The following is a 20031-nucleotide window of genomic DNA, read 5'->3' on the forward strand; positions in this document are numbered from 1 at the left end:
ATCTTGGCTCCCTCTAAATTCCTCACAGGCCGCTCATCAGCTAATGAAGCGCGTAACGCCGCCCAATTGACGTTATCACGCTCCTCCATGTATGCATTCTGCCTCCAAATAAGTGCAGAGTGCACTAATCTGAACCCGGCTCTGTCCCGACATCTGGCCCTCTGCATCAGGCACGAAGTGAGTGAGCCTAGTCAACTCCGTCACCCATGTACTACCAGGAGGAGGCTCGTACCGAGTATATAATGGCTCTCCATCTACCCGCAATCCAAAGAGAACCTTCACATCCTGAAGTGTAATCGTGGCCTCACCAGTGCGAAGATGGAAGGTATGTGTCTCCGGCCTCCACTGCTCAACCTTGGCCGTAATGAGCGCCCAGTCATGCTGTACCCGACCAACGGAAACGCAACGATAGATGCCGCCCCGAAGCAGTATCTCTAAGATGCGAGGGTGTGGGGGCGCTCGCGTAAAAGAGTCCATGCTCTCTGCAGCCTACGGGGACGGAGCCTAGTCAATATCCCTATAGTACCAGCCTATAATAACTCTGACCTATGATTGCCTTGCAAAGACAATACTGATCTATCAGCGGGCCCCGGGTGAACAGCGGGCCCCGGGTGATCATCGGGCCCCGATGGAACATTCGGATCCATGAAAGAGTCTAGTCTGTACAAACTAAATTAGTCATTACTCTTGAAATGAAAGAGAAATTATATTAACTAATTAATAATTTTAACTTGGAAAAAAATATCTACTTATTATCTTGAATACAATATTTATTTTGAATGTATAAATCTTTAACGTCTGTATTTATGAAATTCATAATAATTTTTATTTCCGTGAACATAAATATTAAAACAAGAACTTTAACTATTCTTTTTTAGATAATCTTTTTTTATTTAACATGTATATTCATGCTTTTACAATAATATAGATTTAACAATTCATAATCATTTACAACTTGTTTGGATGGTTGTTACCTATTGTATTATATTGTGTTGTTAGTTTAAATACAATGTTTGCTTTGATTGTTACTTTAATTTTATTGTATCGTATCGTTAAATCCATCGCTACGTAACGAGGAAAGGTCCTATTTTATGTAACAACTGATTTGGTCCTATACATTTTATCGTTAACGTATGTATTTATGAAATTCATAATAATTTTTATTTCTGTGAACATAAATATTAAAAGAAGAACTTTAACTATCCTTTTTTAGATAATATTTTTTTATTTAACATACATATTCATGCTTTTAAAATAATATAGATTTAACAATTCATAATCATTTACAACTTGTTTGGATGGTTGTTACCTATTGTATTATATTGTATTGTTAGTTTAACTATAATGTTTGCTTTGATTGTTACTTTTATTTTATTGTATCGTATCGTTAAATCCATCGTTACGTAACGAGGAAAGGTCCTATTTTATGTAACGACTGATTTGGTCCTATACAGTACAACACAATACGATACGTTATGAAACAATACATAACAATCATCCAAACAAAGTGTTAACAAAACAATAATTCATTAACAATCAACTTCTTTCAATTCATAATCAATATTTAACAACTAATTAATTCATAATCAATTAACAAAATAATAATTCATTAACAATTAACAATTCATAAATAACTAACAATTCATAAACAATTAACAAATTAACAACTCATAAACATAAAACAACTTAACAATTTATAAACATTTAACAAACTAACAATTCATACGCATTTAACAATTAATGAAAAAAAAAAGGAACAGTGGCAATAGCCACTACCCAGCGCGATGAAAGCAAAAAAAAAAATGAAATTTGATTTTTTTTTTTTTTTGGAAATTAACGACGATTAAATGTAACACATGCGTACAATATAATGTATATAACAAATTAATAACAAAAGTTCATAGTAGAAAACCTTAATCGAAGATTTTTGTAGAGTTGTGTTAATCGAGTTGTACGCCGCCTTTTTCCACAATTCGAGCTTAGAATCTTGCTTCTTGACTTGAATATACCAAGAATCTAAACTTTCCCGACGAAAATTAATAGAAAACGACGTATTTTTATGTGGGGACCACGTTGAAATCGCCTCCAATGGCGTTTTTGAAATTTTTTAATGCCACTGGAGGGACCAGTGGTGGAGCCGAAGGGGTTTTTATGGTTGTGTCCTATAGCGCAGTATTTTACTGCGCTATAGGTGAGAGAAACTTTGGCTTAGCACACTAAAATACTGCGCTAAAACACTTAACGGCTCCGTCACGGTTAAGTGCTTTAGCGCAGTATTTTACTGCGCTAAAGTTACTTTTGTGCCAAAAAAATTTTTAGGGGTATTTTGGTTCACTTGGATTTTTATTGAGTCATTTTGGTTCCGGACTCTCTTTAGTTTGAGTTAGGAGAATATAGAAATACTTGTATACTGTTAAAGTGTGAATTTGTAATAGTCGCATCAACAAGTGACGAATACGAATATCAAGCTTTAATATTGAATGATTTATGCCGGAAACAAAATCCCGAACATCTAAAGCTTTCCTCATTGAGAATAGACTAGGCCCCTAGTCCGAGCTACTACCAAAAGGACCCAGCTTTATTTTTGTCTCCATTTCGTTCATACTTCAAAAGTAATACTCATCTGTTTCAATTTATATGAACCTATTTTCTTATTAGTCCGTGCCATAAAGAATGACCTCTTTTCATATTTGGAAACACTTTACCTTTATGCAATGATTTATAACCACACAAAATATATGTGATTCATTTAGGACCACAAGTTTAAAAGTCTTATCTTCTTTCTTAAATTTCTTGCCCAGTCAAATGAGTTCACATAAATTGAAACGGAGGGAGTAGGATTCTCTTAAACTCATGTCAGAAAACGTAGGAGAGTACTGTTCATTCTCATGCACTGTCCTCATAAGGAACCAAAACATTAATGTCAATCTATTCCATCTTAAAGTAATATAATAGTAATCCATGCATGGTCCATGAAGACGCAATTTTACAAAAAAGAAAGTGTCATGTACCGCATAATCAAATGTTAATTAGTATAAGTATTATAAAAAACAACAAAGCATTTCAAATTCATCAGCTAGCTGTATCCCTTTGGTCTTGATTAAAGATGTACTAATTAGACCAATAGAGTTCAGTCATATCTATTACAGCCACCTAAAAAGAGTATCTTGTATTCACGACTGGAAACAAATACCACCTAAAATATTTGTTGAAAGAGAGGCACCTAACAAATTTATGCTCTTTTTATAACCCAAAACAAAAGAGAGAAAAACGAAAATAAATAAATAAAGAATTGTTACCTAGTCATGTTGCTAAATAAACTACCCTTTTAATGCGTAAAAGGACTGTCACTGTATCTCGGTTGATATTGACACACTTCCAATAACTAAAAAGAGAAAACTCCAAACAAATACACAAAAGAGCACCTAATTATATTAAATTTCAAGTTGTTTTATTTTCTTTGGACAATATTGGACACATCATATCGGTGCTCTCGTCCAAAGCCTACCACTAGAGCTATTGCAAATGAGAGTCATAATTTTTTTTTTTTTTTTTGACAGAGTCATAAAATTAAGAATTTTTTTAAAGCTTTTATAACAACATCCAACAGACTTGACCGCCAAAACAAAAAAGGAGAAAAAACAGCAGCACCATAGTACGAATCTCAAAGAGTCAACATTCCAAAGGGAGACAATATCTTTTAATTAGTGAAAGATAAGATTCGATAAAATGTTTTATTTTACTACGTTATCATAGTATAATTTGTGCATGAATAAATTGATCCCCCTCCCCTCCCCCAACTTCCACCTCTCCTCCCCACCCCCTCCCCCCTCACCCCCCCCCCCCCAAAAAAAAAAAAAAAAAAAAAGAAGCGCAGATTGGGAGTTCAAGGATCAACATATTATTCATCTTGTTGGAAATATTAACAATATTGATAATTAAAACGAACAAAATGATAGAATCAACTTATCGGATCAACGCTGCGCCGTGACAAGCCACTGCCTTAAAAGCGATTTCGGACCGACTACGGTTCAAATCTTTTAGCCTAGTCGCTCCCTAAGGTTCCGCGGCACTCCTAAACACTTGCACTAGTGGCTAAAAATTTGGAATTTGCACGAACTGAATTGCCCAGAAATTGGAAGGAAAAGAAGAACTTTGAAGCAAAAGAGGAGATGATTTTTTTGTGTGTTGTAATTCACCAAAAAATCTGATTAATATAGGCTGGAAATATGAAGGGGTCAAAGAGGATTAATGAGTCATTAACTCAACCAATAAAAAGAGCCTAATGAGCCATTAACATGGCTATTCAAATCAACAATAAATCAGCCTTAAATGAGAATTGAAGATGAGAGGGGATAATTTATTTATTCTTTGCATTACACAAGGTTATTTTCAACACATCTAATTATATTGTTTATGTAATTTTAAAGATCAAACTTCTTATCTTTTAAAAAACAGTTTAATGCATAAAAAAAACTATATATTACGGTCTTTTGGAGTTAAAAAAAACGTAAAACTAATTAAAATGAAAATCATTTAGCACTTTAAATAATACTAGTATACTAATATTTTGCTTTGATATAAGTAATAAAAAAAGTAATCGAGAAAATCATGTAGTAATTAATTAAATTCCACGTGAATTCGTGTGAACCTCAATATATAATAGAGCAACCTGAGATTCCGTAATTCCAAGTCATCTGAGCTGTTCGTTCAGAAAGGGAATTCAAATCCCCCGTCAAACAATTAAATAAAAATTTCTTCTCCTGAGAAATTTTAGTTCATAACATAAATTCCCACTATTTTGTACTTTACGTGGCAAGCAGTTTAACGCCTACAACTCTACCCAAACACGTAGCCCAATTTACACGTCAGTATAAATACCTTTCGGGTTACTCCTTTTCAGCTCAGCGTCCGTAAACTGAAAATCCAAAAAAGTACAAACATAAATTTCTTTACCAATTCGGAATCGCTTTCTATTTTAGCTTTCGGTTTGATTGTTTTTCGGTTGAAATTTTGGTAGCTGGCGATTGTTGGTGCTATCGGTGTAGTTTGGAGGTGAGTTACGTTTATCGATTTTGATGCTCGGTTTAGTGCATTTCTACGATCATTTGACGGTGTTTGCAGTTTGATTTAAATTACAAGTTACTTATTTGTGATCTCAATGATTTGTTATGTTATTAATTGCTCGTTCATTGAATCTATTGATGGCTTCGTTGGATTAATTAGTTAAATGCTTGTGCTGTACCATCTGCACTTACTTTCACCTAGCTTTTGATTGAACTGAATTTGGGCGGTTTAAATTGACATGAGTTAATAAATCAGCTTGCCATGACTTCTTCACCTCAGTTACTCTACTTCTTTTTCCCAGCCATTTGAAATTGTTTTTCCTTTAGCTGAGATCTACCGAAAACAACCTCTTTATCTCCCAAGATAGGGATAAACACTCTACCCTTCAAAGATTCCCTAAGTACCTCCCAAGATAGGGATAAACACACTACCCTTCAAAGATTCCATTACACTGAGTATGTTATTGTTGTTGTTCTTGTTAAGTTAATAAATGAGCTGGAAAATGATTCACCCAAAGGTTACTCGAGCTAAAATGGTTGAATCAAAATAGACTAAGTAATGAGTCTTAATCCAAACATTTTACCACATTTTAATTTCTTTATTTACTTTTTTTTAGTTTATTTTATTACCTAATAATTAAATTTTAATGTGACAGACTAGAAAAGAAAAATATGACACAGGGGATACAGGGAGTGGCTTCTAAGTTGTCCCACTAATTTTACCGAGAAGATAACACATTTTTTTTTCCTGCTACTTTATTCAATGAATAAAAGTTATTATTCTTACAACATTTCAATATCTATCGTTGTTGCCAAAGATAAGAAGAATAATTTAGTAAGAGTCGATATAATGGTGATTAAATGTAGTTGAATAATCAAAAGATAGCATTATGCCTGGTGAATATAACTATTCACATCAATGATGTCAACATTCTCTTGGACTTCCTGAAATCGTTGCATTTGTGTTTCTATAGACAAAATGAAAGTTGCTTTACAATCGGAATTTGCACGATTGCCTTATTCGGGGTGGTCTTTAATTTTTGCCCCTCAAAATTGCTGGTTTTTAATTTTTGTCATTTGCCTAAAATACTTGAGGTACTTGATTTGAACCCCGGTTCTGTAAAATAAAATAAAAAATCGCAAGGCAGAGTTTCGTAGCAAAGGAGGCCTATTCGGGCAAAATTTAGGCCTTAAAATGGACTTTTGCCCGAATAGGCCTACTTTGCTACGAAACTCTGCCTTGCGAAATTCAAAACTCTGCCTTGCGATTTTTTTTATAAAATTTTGACTGAGCGGGGGTTTTAACCCGGAACCCATAAGTTTTTAGGCGAAGGACAAAAATTAAAGATCACCAATTTGAGGGGCAAAAACTAAAGACCAGTGCCTTTGAAGAGCAATCCGCGCAAATCAAAGGCAATCCGCGCAAAAATATGATTGGAACATACTCATAAGTTCTTTTTTTTTTTTCTCTTCTCATGAACAAGAATTGGCTTATGAAACATTTAATTTTTCAGAACATGTTAATCACCTCATGATAAACCAATTGAATTTGCAAAAGAATCATATCTTTTTTCCTTTTGTGCAATTGATGGTCGGCTAGAAATACTAGATGATTTCTTTTCATCTTTGTAAGTCTTGGTGGACAGGGCTATCGGTGCTTGTATTGTTGGAAGGAGGTAGCGGGTAGCCTGTAAAATTAATCGAAATTGCGCAAGTTGACCCAAACACCATGATATATATATATAACATATTTTTATACTTTATAAACATAATGCAAACTCATATTAGTCGGTCAGCTAGATCAGAACAGTTAGAGTGAAAAAAAAAATCCCCAAAAATATCTAAAGCTTTGTTATCAAACAGACTAGCTCCTGCCCGCCTCCAACTTCTACTGAAAAGGAAAAATAAAGCATTGTTTTTTTTGTCTTCATTTCATATTTGAAGAGTACTTGGATTAATCATTTATATATCGAGTCGAAACATGGGAGATTGTAGATTCACATGCATTTGTCCTGGAAGGAGCCGGAAATTTTATGTCAATATATTTTGTCTTGAAGTAATAAGGGTACCATTTCACAAAAAAAAATATCTTCTGCAGCACATTGAAATGTCAGTTGATACAGGATTAATTTGAAAAAAGAAAACAAAAAGATTCAAATTCAGCTAGCTGTATCTGTGCCCCTTAAGTTTTGATTGAAGATGTGCTAACCAATAGAGTTTTGTCATATCCATAACATCCACCTAAAGAAATCGTATTGATCTATCTTATATTCACGATTGCAAGAAACACTACCAAAAATATTTGTTGAAAGAGAGGTACCTAACAAACTTATATTCTTCCCAACCACACAAGAGAAAGAAAAATGAAATTAATAAATAAAGAAGTGTTACCTAATGGCTAGTCATGTTGCTAAATAAACTACCATTTAGCGTGTAAAGAACTGTCACTGTATCTCGGTTGATATTGACACACTTCCAATAACCAAAAAGAGAAAAAAAGTCGAATAAATGAATAAAAGAGCACCTCATGATATTAAATTTCAAGTTGTTTTTATTTGCTTGGACAATATTTGAAACGTCATATCGGTGCTCTCGCCCAAAGCCAAAAGAATAAGAACCTCTAAAGCCATTCGTAATGTTTTTACTTGACAGAGTCATAAAATTAAGCAACAAAGAAAAAAAAAGATTAAAGCTTTATTAATCCAATCCAACAAATCTGACCCAAAAAAATAAAAATAAAAATAAAAGAAGAAGCACCATAGTACGAATTTCAAAGAGTCAATATTCCAAAAGAAGACCATATCTTTTAATTATATTTAATACAAGAAAGATGATATTCGTTAAAATGGATTATTAATTAGTATGTTATCATAGTTTGCGCATGAATAAATTAATCCATTTTCCTCTCCCTCACGCGCCCCCTCCCCCCCAACCCCCCAAACCAAAAAAAGAGGAGCAGATTGGGAGTTCAAGGATCATATATCTAAATTTTGATGTAATTTTAAACCTCAATTTCTTATATATTAAGATAGTACAATTTAATGCATAAAAGCTATAAATTACAGTAATTTAGAGTTAAAAAATACTTAACACTAAAATTACATCAAAAATTCATTGAACACTTTTAATAATACCAGTATAATATTTTGCTTTGATGCTAGGTAATAAAAAAAGTAATCGACAAAATCATGTAATTAATATACTACCACGTGAATTCGTGTGAACCTCAGCGTAAAGCAAACAAAGATTCTATAATTCCAAGTCATCGGAGATGTCCGTTCAGATCGGGGGGTGGGCGGCGCGGGGGCGGGGGCGGGGGGGAGGGGTAATCAAATCCTTTTTTAAATAATACTAATTAAACTAAAATCTCTTCTATGTTCAAATTTTTAATATCTTAAATTCTTATATTCTCATAGTTTTATACCTGTCTCAATTTATATGGCACCGTTTATTAAGCTTAACAAAGAAAAGAAGATTTTAAAATTTGTGATCTAAAATGAACCTTAAAAGTTTATGTGAATTCCAAGTCATTTGAGTTGTTCGTTCAGATGGGGGAATCAAATCCTTTTTAAATAATACTAATTAAACTAAAATATCTTCTATATTCAAATTTTCAATATCTTAAATTTTTATATTCTCACAGTTTTATACCTGTCTCAATTTACTTGGCATCGTTTATTAAGCTTAACAAAGAAAAGAAAATTTTAAAATTTATGATCTAAAATAAACCTTAAAAGTTTATGTGATTATAAATCATATCACTAAACATAAATGAGAAATTTTAAAAATAAGCTATTTCAAATTGTAAAAATATAATTTTTTTTTTTTTTGGACAAACAAGAAAGAAAAGTATACTTTACGTGATGAGCAGTTTAATGTTGAAAAATCAGCTGCAACTCAGCCCATGCTACTTGTCATATCCGACCACTACGATTGAAATACGTGGAGCCATCACTTGCAAGGACGACGCGCGTAACCAATTTGACACCTCAGTATAAAAATCTTTCAGGTTATCTCTTTTCCAGGCTGGTGTACCGTCAACTGAAATTCCCAAAAAGTAGAAACAGGAATTTCTTCAAGTTATTCGCAGAAAACGCTTAAAGCTTGATAGAAAGAGCTTTTGTAGTCTTTTAGGTAACTTCATAGTGAGAGAAAGTTGTTATTTTTTTTGGCGGTTGATTTTCAAGGAAGAAGCTCAAGTGTCAACTCGAAATAGCATCGATTTGAATTTTTTTTTTTTTTTTTTTTGGTTGAAATTTTGGTAGCTGAGGATTTCTAGGCATAAGAGATTATACGGTGCAGTTTGGAGGTGAGTTCATCGATATTTTTGATGCTCGGTTTGGTGCATTTCTACTATCATCAACAGTGTTTGATTTGAATAATGAGTTATTTTGCGATCTCGAATGATGTGAAATTGATATTGAGTAAATTATATATTCGTTGTATTAGTTGAATGCTTGTGGTGTATCTGAGGCACTAATTGAATAAGATATTATTGTTGAGGATTTAATTTGATGTCAATTTAGTTTCAACTGTTAAGATAATAGTAAGTTTGCTGGGAAATTTAGACTGATTAAATTCATATAGAAAGAAGATGAGGAGCAAAAATATGGTTGTAATGCTGTCAACATTCTACTGTTTGGTTCCAATTTCTATAGAATGAGCTGTGTACAAATTGATTCAGTAGTATAGACTGTTTTTAAGTTTTACTGAAGTATTGTTGGTGTTGCAGTGCGTATATTCTGTCGTACTTATACTCATCATAAAACTTTTACTCTTTGGGCTCTTCAAAAAAAAAAAAAAAAAAAAAAAAAAGAGAAAGGAGAAGTAACTAATGAAAAGAAAATCTGCTGAATAACAAGTGTTGTCAACTAGATCCGTAAAGTGGTTAGGGCTACAGGTGCACCTTATGCTACTTGAAATGGATGCTTGTTATGCTATTTTTCTTGTTATTGCATGAGAATGTGCTTAAATGAGGTGCTCACCAGATTATTTCACTTACAGAGAGGCACCTTAGATGGGTTCATTGACTATCACCACGTAACTTTGAACAAGTCACGGGTGATTACTGCAGGCCATGGAGGATTGTGGAAGGTACTTACACATTGGATCCGTCCATGTATAAGCTAATGCTGGTTCTTTTAGCCTGAACTTTTATGCGTGCCTCCCACATAGATATTTATTGAGTAATTAATTACTTAATTCTATATGCAGCATCACCGAAAAGGTCTTCTCCAATGGAGATGCTTATGTGGGTAGTTTCAAGGCGATGCTTCCTCATGGAAAAGGTAAATACACCTGGTCAGATGGATCCGTTTATGATGGTTGTTGGGAAGAAGGAAAAATGACTGGTGAAGGACGGCTTATTTGGCCTTCCGGAGCTTCATATGAGGGTGACTTCTCTGGAGGTTACCTCCATGGTTTTGGAGTGTTTAATGGGTCCGATGGCTCAATTTACAGAGGTGTTTGGAGGATGAATACCCAGCATGGGATAGGAAGAAAGCAGTATCAGAATTCTGATGTTTATGATGGTTGTTGGAAAGAGGGAGTACGTGAAGGCAGTGGTAGATATGCATGGAGTAATGGCAACATGTATATCGGGAACTGGAAAGATGGAAAAATGAGTGGTAGAGGTGTTATGAAATGGTTCGATGGTGATCTTTTTGATGGATTTTGGTTGAATGGTTTTAGACATGGGTCAGGCTGTTACCGATTTGCTGATGGAAGTTACTACTTTGGGGGATGGACTAAAGGGCTAAAAGATGGACATGGAATGTTCTATCCTGCTGGAAGTAAGCATCACTCACTGACGAGGTGCAGTGATTGGAAAAATGAGAAGCGGAAAAAGCAGCTCTCAAATATTTCATCAGCTAATTCCGAGTCTGTGAAACCTAAAGTGAAGCGTAGTCTGTCGGATAAAATCTCCTCTGGTTTGCTTAAAGGTTCAGGGAGCTTATCAGTGAAGACTATATCACAGGGAGAAGACATAGCTCTTGATGATTCCAGCAGAGACATTTTGGCCTGTGATTCATCAAGTGCATTATCTCAAAGCTCTCGTGATGACAAAACTGATCTTCTGGAAACAGGGTCTGTAGCTTATGAAAGGGAATACACACAAGGAGTCCTAATGAAAGAAAGGATTATAAATATTAGTAGGCTGTCTCGCAAAAGTAAACAACGGCTTAAATTTCAGGCAAAAGAAGTAAAAAGGAGGTCCTGTGTGGCCTTTCTGGAAGGCCGTAAGAGCTACTATCTGATGCTTAATTTGCAACTTGGTATCAGGTAAGCATACGCCATGGCCCTTTCTTATTGATAATTTGAGAGGTAAAATCCATTTGGTACCATAGAACTATTTGTTAATATGGCATTTGAAATCACAGGTATTCTGTTGGCAAGATCACTCCTGTGCCTATCCGTGAAGTGAGACAATCAGACTTTGGAGATCAGGCAAGAATCAAAATGTACTTTCCCAGGAAGGGCTCGCAATTTACACCTTCACATCATTCCGTTGATTTTTATTGGAAGGATTATTGCCCTATGGTTTTCAGGTACTTGCAAATTTATTTTATATCTGCTACTTGGTAATTTCCTTTTAATACACTCTCCATCTATGAAGACTTTTTGAGTGGGAGCAAAATATTGTTTTGGAGCAGACCTGTAATAGCTCTGTGATAGGGAACTGACTACTGCAGTAAGTTGCTCAATAACTTGGCGAACTAGGCTGTGGCATGAAGGTGATTAGTTGCTTAACTGCTAGGAGGGTTTAGGGATTTGTTCTACTTGGTTTGATAGAATCATGTAAAGAAGGTTCCATTAAAATTTTCATTAGTATGTAAGTGTCCTTCAATGGTTTTTTGTCATCATCATTTGCTTGTAACCTGTGTTTTGATGATTGGTAAAAAGTCTAATCTACAGATTTTGCGGAACCTGAGGGCTCTCTATCTTCTTAGCAAGCTGCTTTAAATCACTACGAATCTTTGCATATGGTTTGCTGCATATCCTTCCCAATTCTTTCCCTATCCAATTGCTCCCCGCCCCCAAAAAAAATAAAAATAAATAAATGAAAAACAGAAAAAAAGATTGGACTCTGCTGCTGTCTATTCACCTATTTGCTCGGACTCTCCAAAAATGCTGCCGCATCCATGTAGGTTCCTCAAAAATGCACGATTTTTGAAGGATCCGACACCTACCCGGCGACATTTTTGAAGAGTCCGAGCAACATAGCTATTCACTCTTTCTGGATCGTTTCATCCTGAAAGTTGCTTCCAGGATCATGCGACGCCGGCGTCTATGGGTTTTTCCCATCTCAAAAAAAAAAAAAAAAAAAAAAAAGTTGCTTCCTGGATTCTTCATTTTACGATTTAGCATAGTGTATTTGTGCCATGGGTCTTTATTTCCTGTCTCCAGATCCATCTCCTAAGAAGTGTAGAAGTATACGGATTTGCCACCCTTGAAATTTCATATTTTACTTTCACCATATAACCAACTTCTAGAGGGCTTCTTTGTTCTTATTGCTTTACATGAGTTACTGTAGATTTTGATTGACGTCTATGACCCTAAAATGTCATGTTCAGATATTTAAGAGAGTTGTTCAAGCTGGATGCTGCAGACTATATGATGTCCATCTGTGGTGATGATGGTCTGAGAGAGCTTTCATCTCCTGGAAAAAGTGGCAGCCTTTTCTATCTTTCTCGTGATGATAGATTTGTGATCAAGACTTTAAAGAAGTCTGAGCTCAAGGTTTGCACAAGAAAACATACATACTAAACTGTTTTAGCTTTTCTTCTTCGCTTGCTGTTCCAACAGTTACATATTTGTTGATCTTCTTACTAACTCAAAATTCAGCAAGATGTTGCCCTTACATTTTGAAATTAGATTCAACTTTATGTCAAGCCAAGATCCTGATTCCCGTTTTAAAATTACATGTGTCTCCATTTTTGAGAATGTATTCTTTCCCTATCCATAGTCCTCCTCCATCCTAATTCCTGAAAAATAGACTTGGAAGAAAGGTTGGGGTGGGGGAAGAAAAATGAGGGAGAAAGTATCTTATTCTTCTCCTAGGTATTAAGATCATCTACTGGTTGTGCAGTAACTCATGAGAGGAAAAAGGTGATTCCTCCATTCTGTCCAGTTTTCGACAAATTTAAATAGCTCTTCCAGAAGGCACAACCCAAACCTTCCACTTCTATTTTACCACCTACTTCTATTTTACCACATCTATCAAACATAGCTTAAGTGGATAAAAAATGTGGATGCTTTGACCCTAAACTCAGTTTCTGTAAGTGAGTTTGACTTAGTTACTGGGATACGTAACCTTATCAAGGAAAATATGGGTTACTGGAATAAGTAAAAGTTTTTTTAATCTCATACATGGTTTTCATTTAGAACCATTATGAGAAAAAAAATGAAATAAACAACAAATAATAGAATTATTGATGTTCTCCTTGCAAATTTCACATTCTATGGTGTGATAGGTCATATGGGTGGTGAAACAAAAACATTCTGAACAGTGTTCTTTTCCCACCAAGACGACTGCTGGTTCTGGTTAATGTTATGTTCTTTATTGTCACCACCGCGCAGAAGATGTACTAATAATTAATGTGATAAAATGAGGTAACTAATCATGAATCTGTGCCATTTGTCTTGTTCGGAAACAATTACAAACTGAGAGTGAACGGAAAGGTTGTTAAAATGGATCTCTTAATATCTTGTAGGTTCTACTGAAGATGCTTCCTTATTACTATAACCATGTAAAGGAACATGACAACACCCTCATAACAAAAGTTTTTGGGGTGCACAGGATATCATTGAGACGTGGAAAAAAGGTTAGTGATCAGGCGTAAGTGGTACTGTACTTTGCTGCTATGCATTTTCCTCACATCGTTCAGGTCGAGTATTTACTTATTTCATTCTCAGGTACGCTTTGTAGTCATGGGGAATATGTTTCTGACTGAATTGAGAATACATCGCCGCTATGATCTGAAAGGTTCTTCTCATGGGAGATTTACGAAGAAAGATCGGATTGACGAGACGACTACATTAAAAGACCTCGATTTAACATATGAGTTTCATATGGACAAGTTATTACGTGAGGCACTTTTCAAGTAAGTCTTTGTTTGGTTTTCCCCCTCAATTTTGAATTAAAAATTCTTTTTCATTGTCGTCTCTTCTATGTAATGGTGACTATACTTAAGTTTTTGAAGATGGAGCAAATAATTTAAAACTACTACTGTAAACCAATACTAATATGTCGAGGATGGTGGATTTAGATTATTATTCGCAAATTGGACACTGTAGCTAAATTCCAGTTAGTTCTCAAATCACAGCCTGTCCCTATCCAGGTTAAGGAGGAGGATTGTATTAGGTTCAGAGTCAGCGTAAAAGTAGGTCAAAGTTATCATGAATCCTCTTAGTCTTATTAATAACAATTTAGACCCGAATAGAGATGAATGATGACATAGGATTCTTATAGCTAACTCTAGCATTATTTGGATTGAGGCAGTAGTTGATTGATTGACTATCTATAGGTAGCCAAGAGTATGTGTTGTTTTCAAAAGACCAGTTGTATTATTAGTATTGTAAAAGAAAAATATTTTTTCCTGTGGCTCCCAGCAAGTGTTTTCTACAGATGTCATTTATCTTCTCTTATCTCTTTTTCTTTTCTCTGCTTTTATGGTTATCATGAATTCCATGGATAAGTTTATGTCGGACTATGCATTTCTTTTCCTTATTAATTCCTGTTTTGTTGGTTACAGAAAGTTCAGCGCTTTCAAGTTGTCCTTGGTTTAAATATATTTATTGTTCCCTCTCTCTCTTTCTTTTTTGATCAAGTAAAGCTCTCTTTTTTTTTCTTTTTGCAGACAATTATCTTTGGACTGCGGATTTTTGGAATCTCAGAACATTATAGACTATAGCCTTCTATTGGGGTTACATTTTAGAGCTCCTGAGAATCTAATATCTCTTTTAGAGCCACCTGATTCTGTGCACAAAGTTGAAACTAATCCTGATCATTTGGAAGGTAAAAATCTTGGCCTCCACAAAGTTTATTGCTTGATCTGATCTTCTTTAAGGTGTTTTCTGTTTTCTCAGCTGAATAGTATGTCTGATTTTCCAGTGTATTTGCTTTTTCTCTTTCTTGATGGTTAATTTCTATAATAAGGGAATAAGGTTAATACATTTTAAGATTATCACGACACTGTTATTTTGTAATCGTCAAATCTGGTTGTCTCTCTATTTTTCCTTTCACCCATATCCATTTCTTATGCCAACTCAACGAGCATGCCCCAGGCTTCTGCAAATAGACTTTTGTTATTTTGTAATTGGCCCTCTCACTTAAAATAGTTGTACTTCAGGCCTTATTTAGGAAGCTTCACTTCTTGCATTCTAAAAGTTATGTAACAGTAAATTAGTAAAGTACCATCTGTCATGCTACTTAAACATCTTGAGGTCCTTATCATAAATGGACGTGCTTCCTATTTTTGATCTTTTTGAGGATTGACTTCATTAATTTTCTGTCTAGCATCAAACATTAATTCTTACTTTCCTATATATAAGACAAATATTTAGATAAACACTACCAAGCACTGTGAGAGATGGTGGTCAAAGAAGAATGTGCTTTTGATAGAAAGCTAGCATTTTTTTTCTAGTTAGTGATTTTATATATGGATAGATGTGGCATTTGAATAATTAAAACCTCCTCTTATTGCTTTATAGCTAGTTGTTAATTCTCATACAAAAGTGAGTCTACTTGTACCATTTGAGGAAACCAGAGTCCAGGGGATACAAGAACAACTAGTTGTGTGAAATAAACAGAGTCAGTTGGTTTTCATTTGTTGTAGTAACTTTCAAGTGTCCAGGTGACAGTATTGGTGACTTACTAATTGTGGACAAACATTACTACCGCGTCATGAGTAAACCATATTAGAGAATGAGGCACTCTCTGCCCGTTTTTGTACCAAAAAGATAGTGTCAATGCATGTTTGGTCCCTCGGTTATATACTATCTCTGTGTTGGGCCTTCTATTATTCGCCTTTCAGAAAAAAACCTTGAAGTTTTGCGTTTTTATTCTTTGGTCAAATGGATAGTTAAAACTAGACTTTTAACTTAATTATTTTTTATAAATAATACTCTTTCGAATTTTATTTTGTGTGCTTAATTGTTTTCCTATTATTTAAAAATATAAGAATATGAAATTAGAAATCAGGGGAAGGGAAAATTTCTCTGACATCGTACTCTAAGACCTCATTAATTCTTCCAGCACTCCCCTCAGCCGTTATGTGTCACCATCCAACCCATATATCTCTTATAAATTTCATTGAAATTGAATTCTGAAACCAAAAATGAATAAGCAGTCCAACATCACGATTGTTTATTCGTCTTTACTCTCCCTCACCTATACAACCAAATATTGCCTCCATTAGTCCATTACCATGCAACTTTCTTCAATTTCAATGATGAAAAAGAAGTGTGTGGTCTGGTCTGATGCCATGACATATCCGAGGTGCGGTTTAAGGTGCTTATAACATGTTTCAAACAAGTAGATGTCTTGACTTGAAATTTCTTGGCACGATTCAGTTATTCTGTTAAGGCCATCCAACTGCTAATTCAGCTGGAATTATCACACTCTTGCACAGGGTAGTAGCAGAGTTCTTGTCCTATATTATTTTCGAATTGAAATAGTCGTCTTTGAAACTCCATCCCTCTTTTGTAATGTTTCTTCTTGGCCTCCCACTAAGTCCATGTTATGCAGCACCTTGCTTGTGGCTATTCCTCTTACTTTCCAGTCCTATTGTTCTTTGGGACTTCCCAATGAGAGGTATAAGACTATGAATTCTTACTAGCTATTTTCTTGGTCAATTTCCATTTATCCTCTTTTTGTGCATGTCGTTTCTCATTTCCTCTTTATTCATTTATCTTGAGAAGGCGGGGGATAGTGAAATTGGTGATCAACTTTTCTTCTGAAATCTTTGTCCTTTATGCTCAATGACATCTTCTTTTCTCGTTACACCGATGCTTATTGACTTCTAATTTCAATGCATTAAGGTGGGATATCTCAGGGGGAGCTCTCAATTCCACCAAGGGGTTTGATTTTAGTAACTCATGAACCCAGTTCTGTCAGCGCTACACCAGGTCCTCATGCAAGAGGAAGTACACTGAGAGCCATGTCCGTTGGTGACCAGGAGGTTGATCTTCTTTTGCCTGGTACTGGAAGGTAACCTCATCTGCTTCTTATCCTTTGCTTAGGACTGACAGGGATGCTTTTCCAACATCAGAAGTATACTGACAAACATTTATTTCTATATAAGCATGCATTATTCTCTAGCCTTCTCAAAATTAGTGGACTGTCACAGCACATCTAACTAAAACACGATATATAAGCGATAGGATTTTCTGAGAGACGCTGGAATAGATAAAAGAATGAGGAGGAAACCCAAACAGATTCCTTCTGAGAGAAGATAGAGATAAGCAGAGATTCTTGAGAATCTATATATGTTACTTGTCAAGAAATGGAAAAAGTCAGAAATACCCGGAAGGAAGAAAAACTATCATGAAAGTTTTAAGCTGCAGGTGAATGGTAGAAACAAGAAGACAAGGAAATGTTCAGAGTGAAAGGTGGCTAGATGATTGAAAAAAATCCAGGACAATAGCAGGAACATAGAATAGGTTAAAGTAAAAAATACAACAAGCAAGAGGGAAGATGGCAAAATGGTGAAAGAAGAGAGAAGGCCATATTAAGATCTCCGGGAGAGTTAATGAAATGAAACAACCATGCAATAAGAATTACAGAGGAAGCAGTAAGACCCGTGGAGTACAGAAAGAAGAGCACAAGATGGCTATGTGACTGTCAGTCAGTTTGGCAGCTTGTAACCGGCTTTTACTGCATAGCGGAATTCCGATTTCAAGGAAACTGCTAGAAATGTTGGTATCACACCATGCTGCATCTACAATTTATCCTATTGATATGATTGATAAAAGGGATTATTGTGTGCTTAAAGAAATGTGGCAAAACACTCCAGATTAAGTGCAGAAAGAGACGAAAGAGAGTCAGGCTTTTTCTCTGCATGCACCTGTCAAATGTTTCACTCAATGATATTTGAATGCCAAATGTCCTATTAAATTCCTTTACATTTTAGTGTGAATCAGTGGGAAAAAATTTACCAAGTATGCAATGTTTTCTCATATATCTTGGTCAGTATCATTCAGGAAAATTAGAAGAGCCATTGTCCTGTTATTTGCTGTCCAGCAGAATCCACCTAAGGTCTAACAGTTTTCTGTTTTTTCAGGTTAAGGGTACAATTAGGTGTAAACATGCCCGCCCAAGCAAACCAAAGAGTCATGCAGGACGAGTCAGCTTCAGTCCAAGTTGAACTCTTTGAGGTATATGATGTTGTTCTATATCTCGGAATAATTGATATACTGCAAGACTACAACATGAAAAAGAAACTGGAGCACACCTACAAATCGTTTCAGTTTGATCCCATGTCGATCTCCGCAACTGAACCCAAGATTTATTCGAAACGTTTCCTCAATTTCTTGGAGAAAGTGTTCCCCGTTGAACCATGAAAAGTCTAATAATTATCTTGCAAATAGTTTTTTGCTGTCCAGCTGAGACGCTCTTCAGTTTTCTTGATTAGAGCTGGATGGAGAAAAGCCTTCTCATGATCTATTGAAGAGCAAATTTATCACCACCCGACTATTCCATTCTTAATGTACCAAAATGTACGTGGTTCTTTTGTACAGTTGACTTAAGCCAACGGTTTTGTAGCTGAAAGGGTCTTCGGTGTTGATTTATCTTGAAGATTTTTGCTTTAAGCTAAGCTTCTTGTTTCAATTCTTCCTGTTTCATCATATGGTGGATGGATTCTAATTTACTCGATTTCAATAGAAATGTTTCTCTGATCTTACCAAATTGAAAGATGATTGGGACTCCAAGAATTGTGAATGGACAACGTATCCATAATTTTTTTTTAAAACATTTAACGTTGCCCCCGTTAAAAATAACTGTTGTAATAGGGTATGCCATCCTTCTTTTGTTTTCTCCATCAGTTCAGAAACACAAATAGTTTGCATTCCTCTTCCCTCTTATACCTAATTTTTTTCAAATGATCTTCATTCTTTTATCTGTTTTTTGTTACTGGAAGATGTTAAAAGACGTCGGTCAGTACGGTCAATCAATGACCAAAAGCTTCATGCATCATATGCCAGTTGGCTAATTAGCCATCACCAATGTACCTCATGATTCTCCATAACATATAAGAAAAAACAAGTATTCACTTCGTTCCAGTTTATATATCAATATTTCCTTTTCTCGTCCACTAGAAAATTGATACTCTTCTACATTTGGAAAATCTTAATGTTAACTTTTTTATGTACTAATGTTTAGTGACATGCTTTCATAAAAATGACATATTATATTGAAGATTAGAAATCCATGAGTACTTTCACTATGCTATATATATGTCCGGAATTTTTATTTTTTCTTAAACTTCGTATTGAGTCAGATACCATTATATAAAATGAGACGGGAGGACTAAGGAGTGATGAAGTTGCACTCAGAAGAAAAAAAAAAAAAGGTTAGAAAATTGGAAGTTCAATAAACGAAGTGGTCGAATTCTATGTATGGATCACAGTGAAGTTAAAAGGTGTATATATATATATATGTGTGTGTAAAACAAACATATTTTAATACTCCCTCTGGTTCAAAAAAGAGTATTCATTTAGTCTTTTATTTTTTGGTTCAAAAAGAGTGTTCAAATACCAAATCAAGAAAGAATTAACCTTATTTTTTCAGATTTCCCCTTATTAACTGTTAAGTGATCAAATTCCAATACCTATTTAATTAGGGGTAGTTTAGTCAAATTACTTATTTTTGCCTAGAAAGTAATATTTTCTTAAGGGGTGTGCAAGTGACTAAGTGGACACTCATTTTGAACCGGAGGGAGTGTCAAGGTGGTCTGGAAAATGT

At 34.9% G+C, this 20031-nt stretch overlaps 1 protein-coding gene across 2 annotated transcripts; it reads left to right on the top strand.

Moving 5' to 3' along the window:
• Positions 1 to 4656: 4656 nt before the first annotated feature.
• Positions 4657 to 18975, top strand: LOC132064596 (phosphatidylinositol 4-phosphate 5-kinase 7-like). Of its 2 annotated transcripts, XM_059457630.1 has the most exons (11): positions 8953 to 9200; positions 9332 to 9375; positions 10071 to 10160; positions 10281 to 11348; positions 11447 to 11614; positions 12641 to 12806; positions 13781 to 13891; positions 13983 to 14170; positions 14927 to 15084; positions 17109 to 17277; positions 18350 to 18975. In XM_059457630.1, exons 3-11 carry the CDS (start codon positions 10144 to 10146, stop codon positions 18627 to 18629), a joined length of 2325 nt encoding a protein of 774 aa, XP_059313613.1. In that variant the 5' UTR covers positions 8953 to 9200; positions 9332 to 9375; positions 10071 to 10143; the 3' UTR covers positions 18630 to 18975. The 2 variants fall into 2 exon arrangements, with proteins under 2 accessions (XP_059313614.1, XP_059313613.1); XM_059457631.1 differs by lacking the exons at positions 8953 to 9200; positions 9332 to 9375 and adding an exon at positions 4657 to 5055.
• The last annotated feature ends 1056 nt before the right edge of the window (positions 18976 to 20031 follow it).

Source organism: Lycium ferocissimum, chromosome 7 (genome assembly GCF_029784015.1).
Source record: "Lycium ferocissimum isolate CSIRO_LF1 chromosome 7, AGI_CSIRO_Lferr_CH_V1, whole genome shotgun sequence".
Lineage (NCBI taxonomy): Eukaryota > Viridiplantae > Streptophyta > Magnoliopsida > Solanales > Solanaceae > Lycium > Lycium ferocissimum.

Coding starts and splice junctions, on each gene's coding strand:
- LOC132064596 (XM_059457631.1), top strand. Junction 13,892..13,982: donor CATTGAGACGTGGAAAAAAG/GTTAGTGATCAG, acceptor TTTCATTCTCAG/GTACGCTTTGTAGTCATGGG. Junction 14,171..14,926: donor TTACGTGAGGCACTTTTCAA/GTAAGTCTTTGT, acceptor TTCTTTTTGCAG/ACAATTATCTTTGGACTGCG.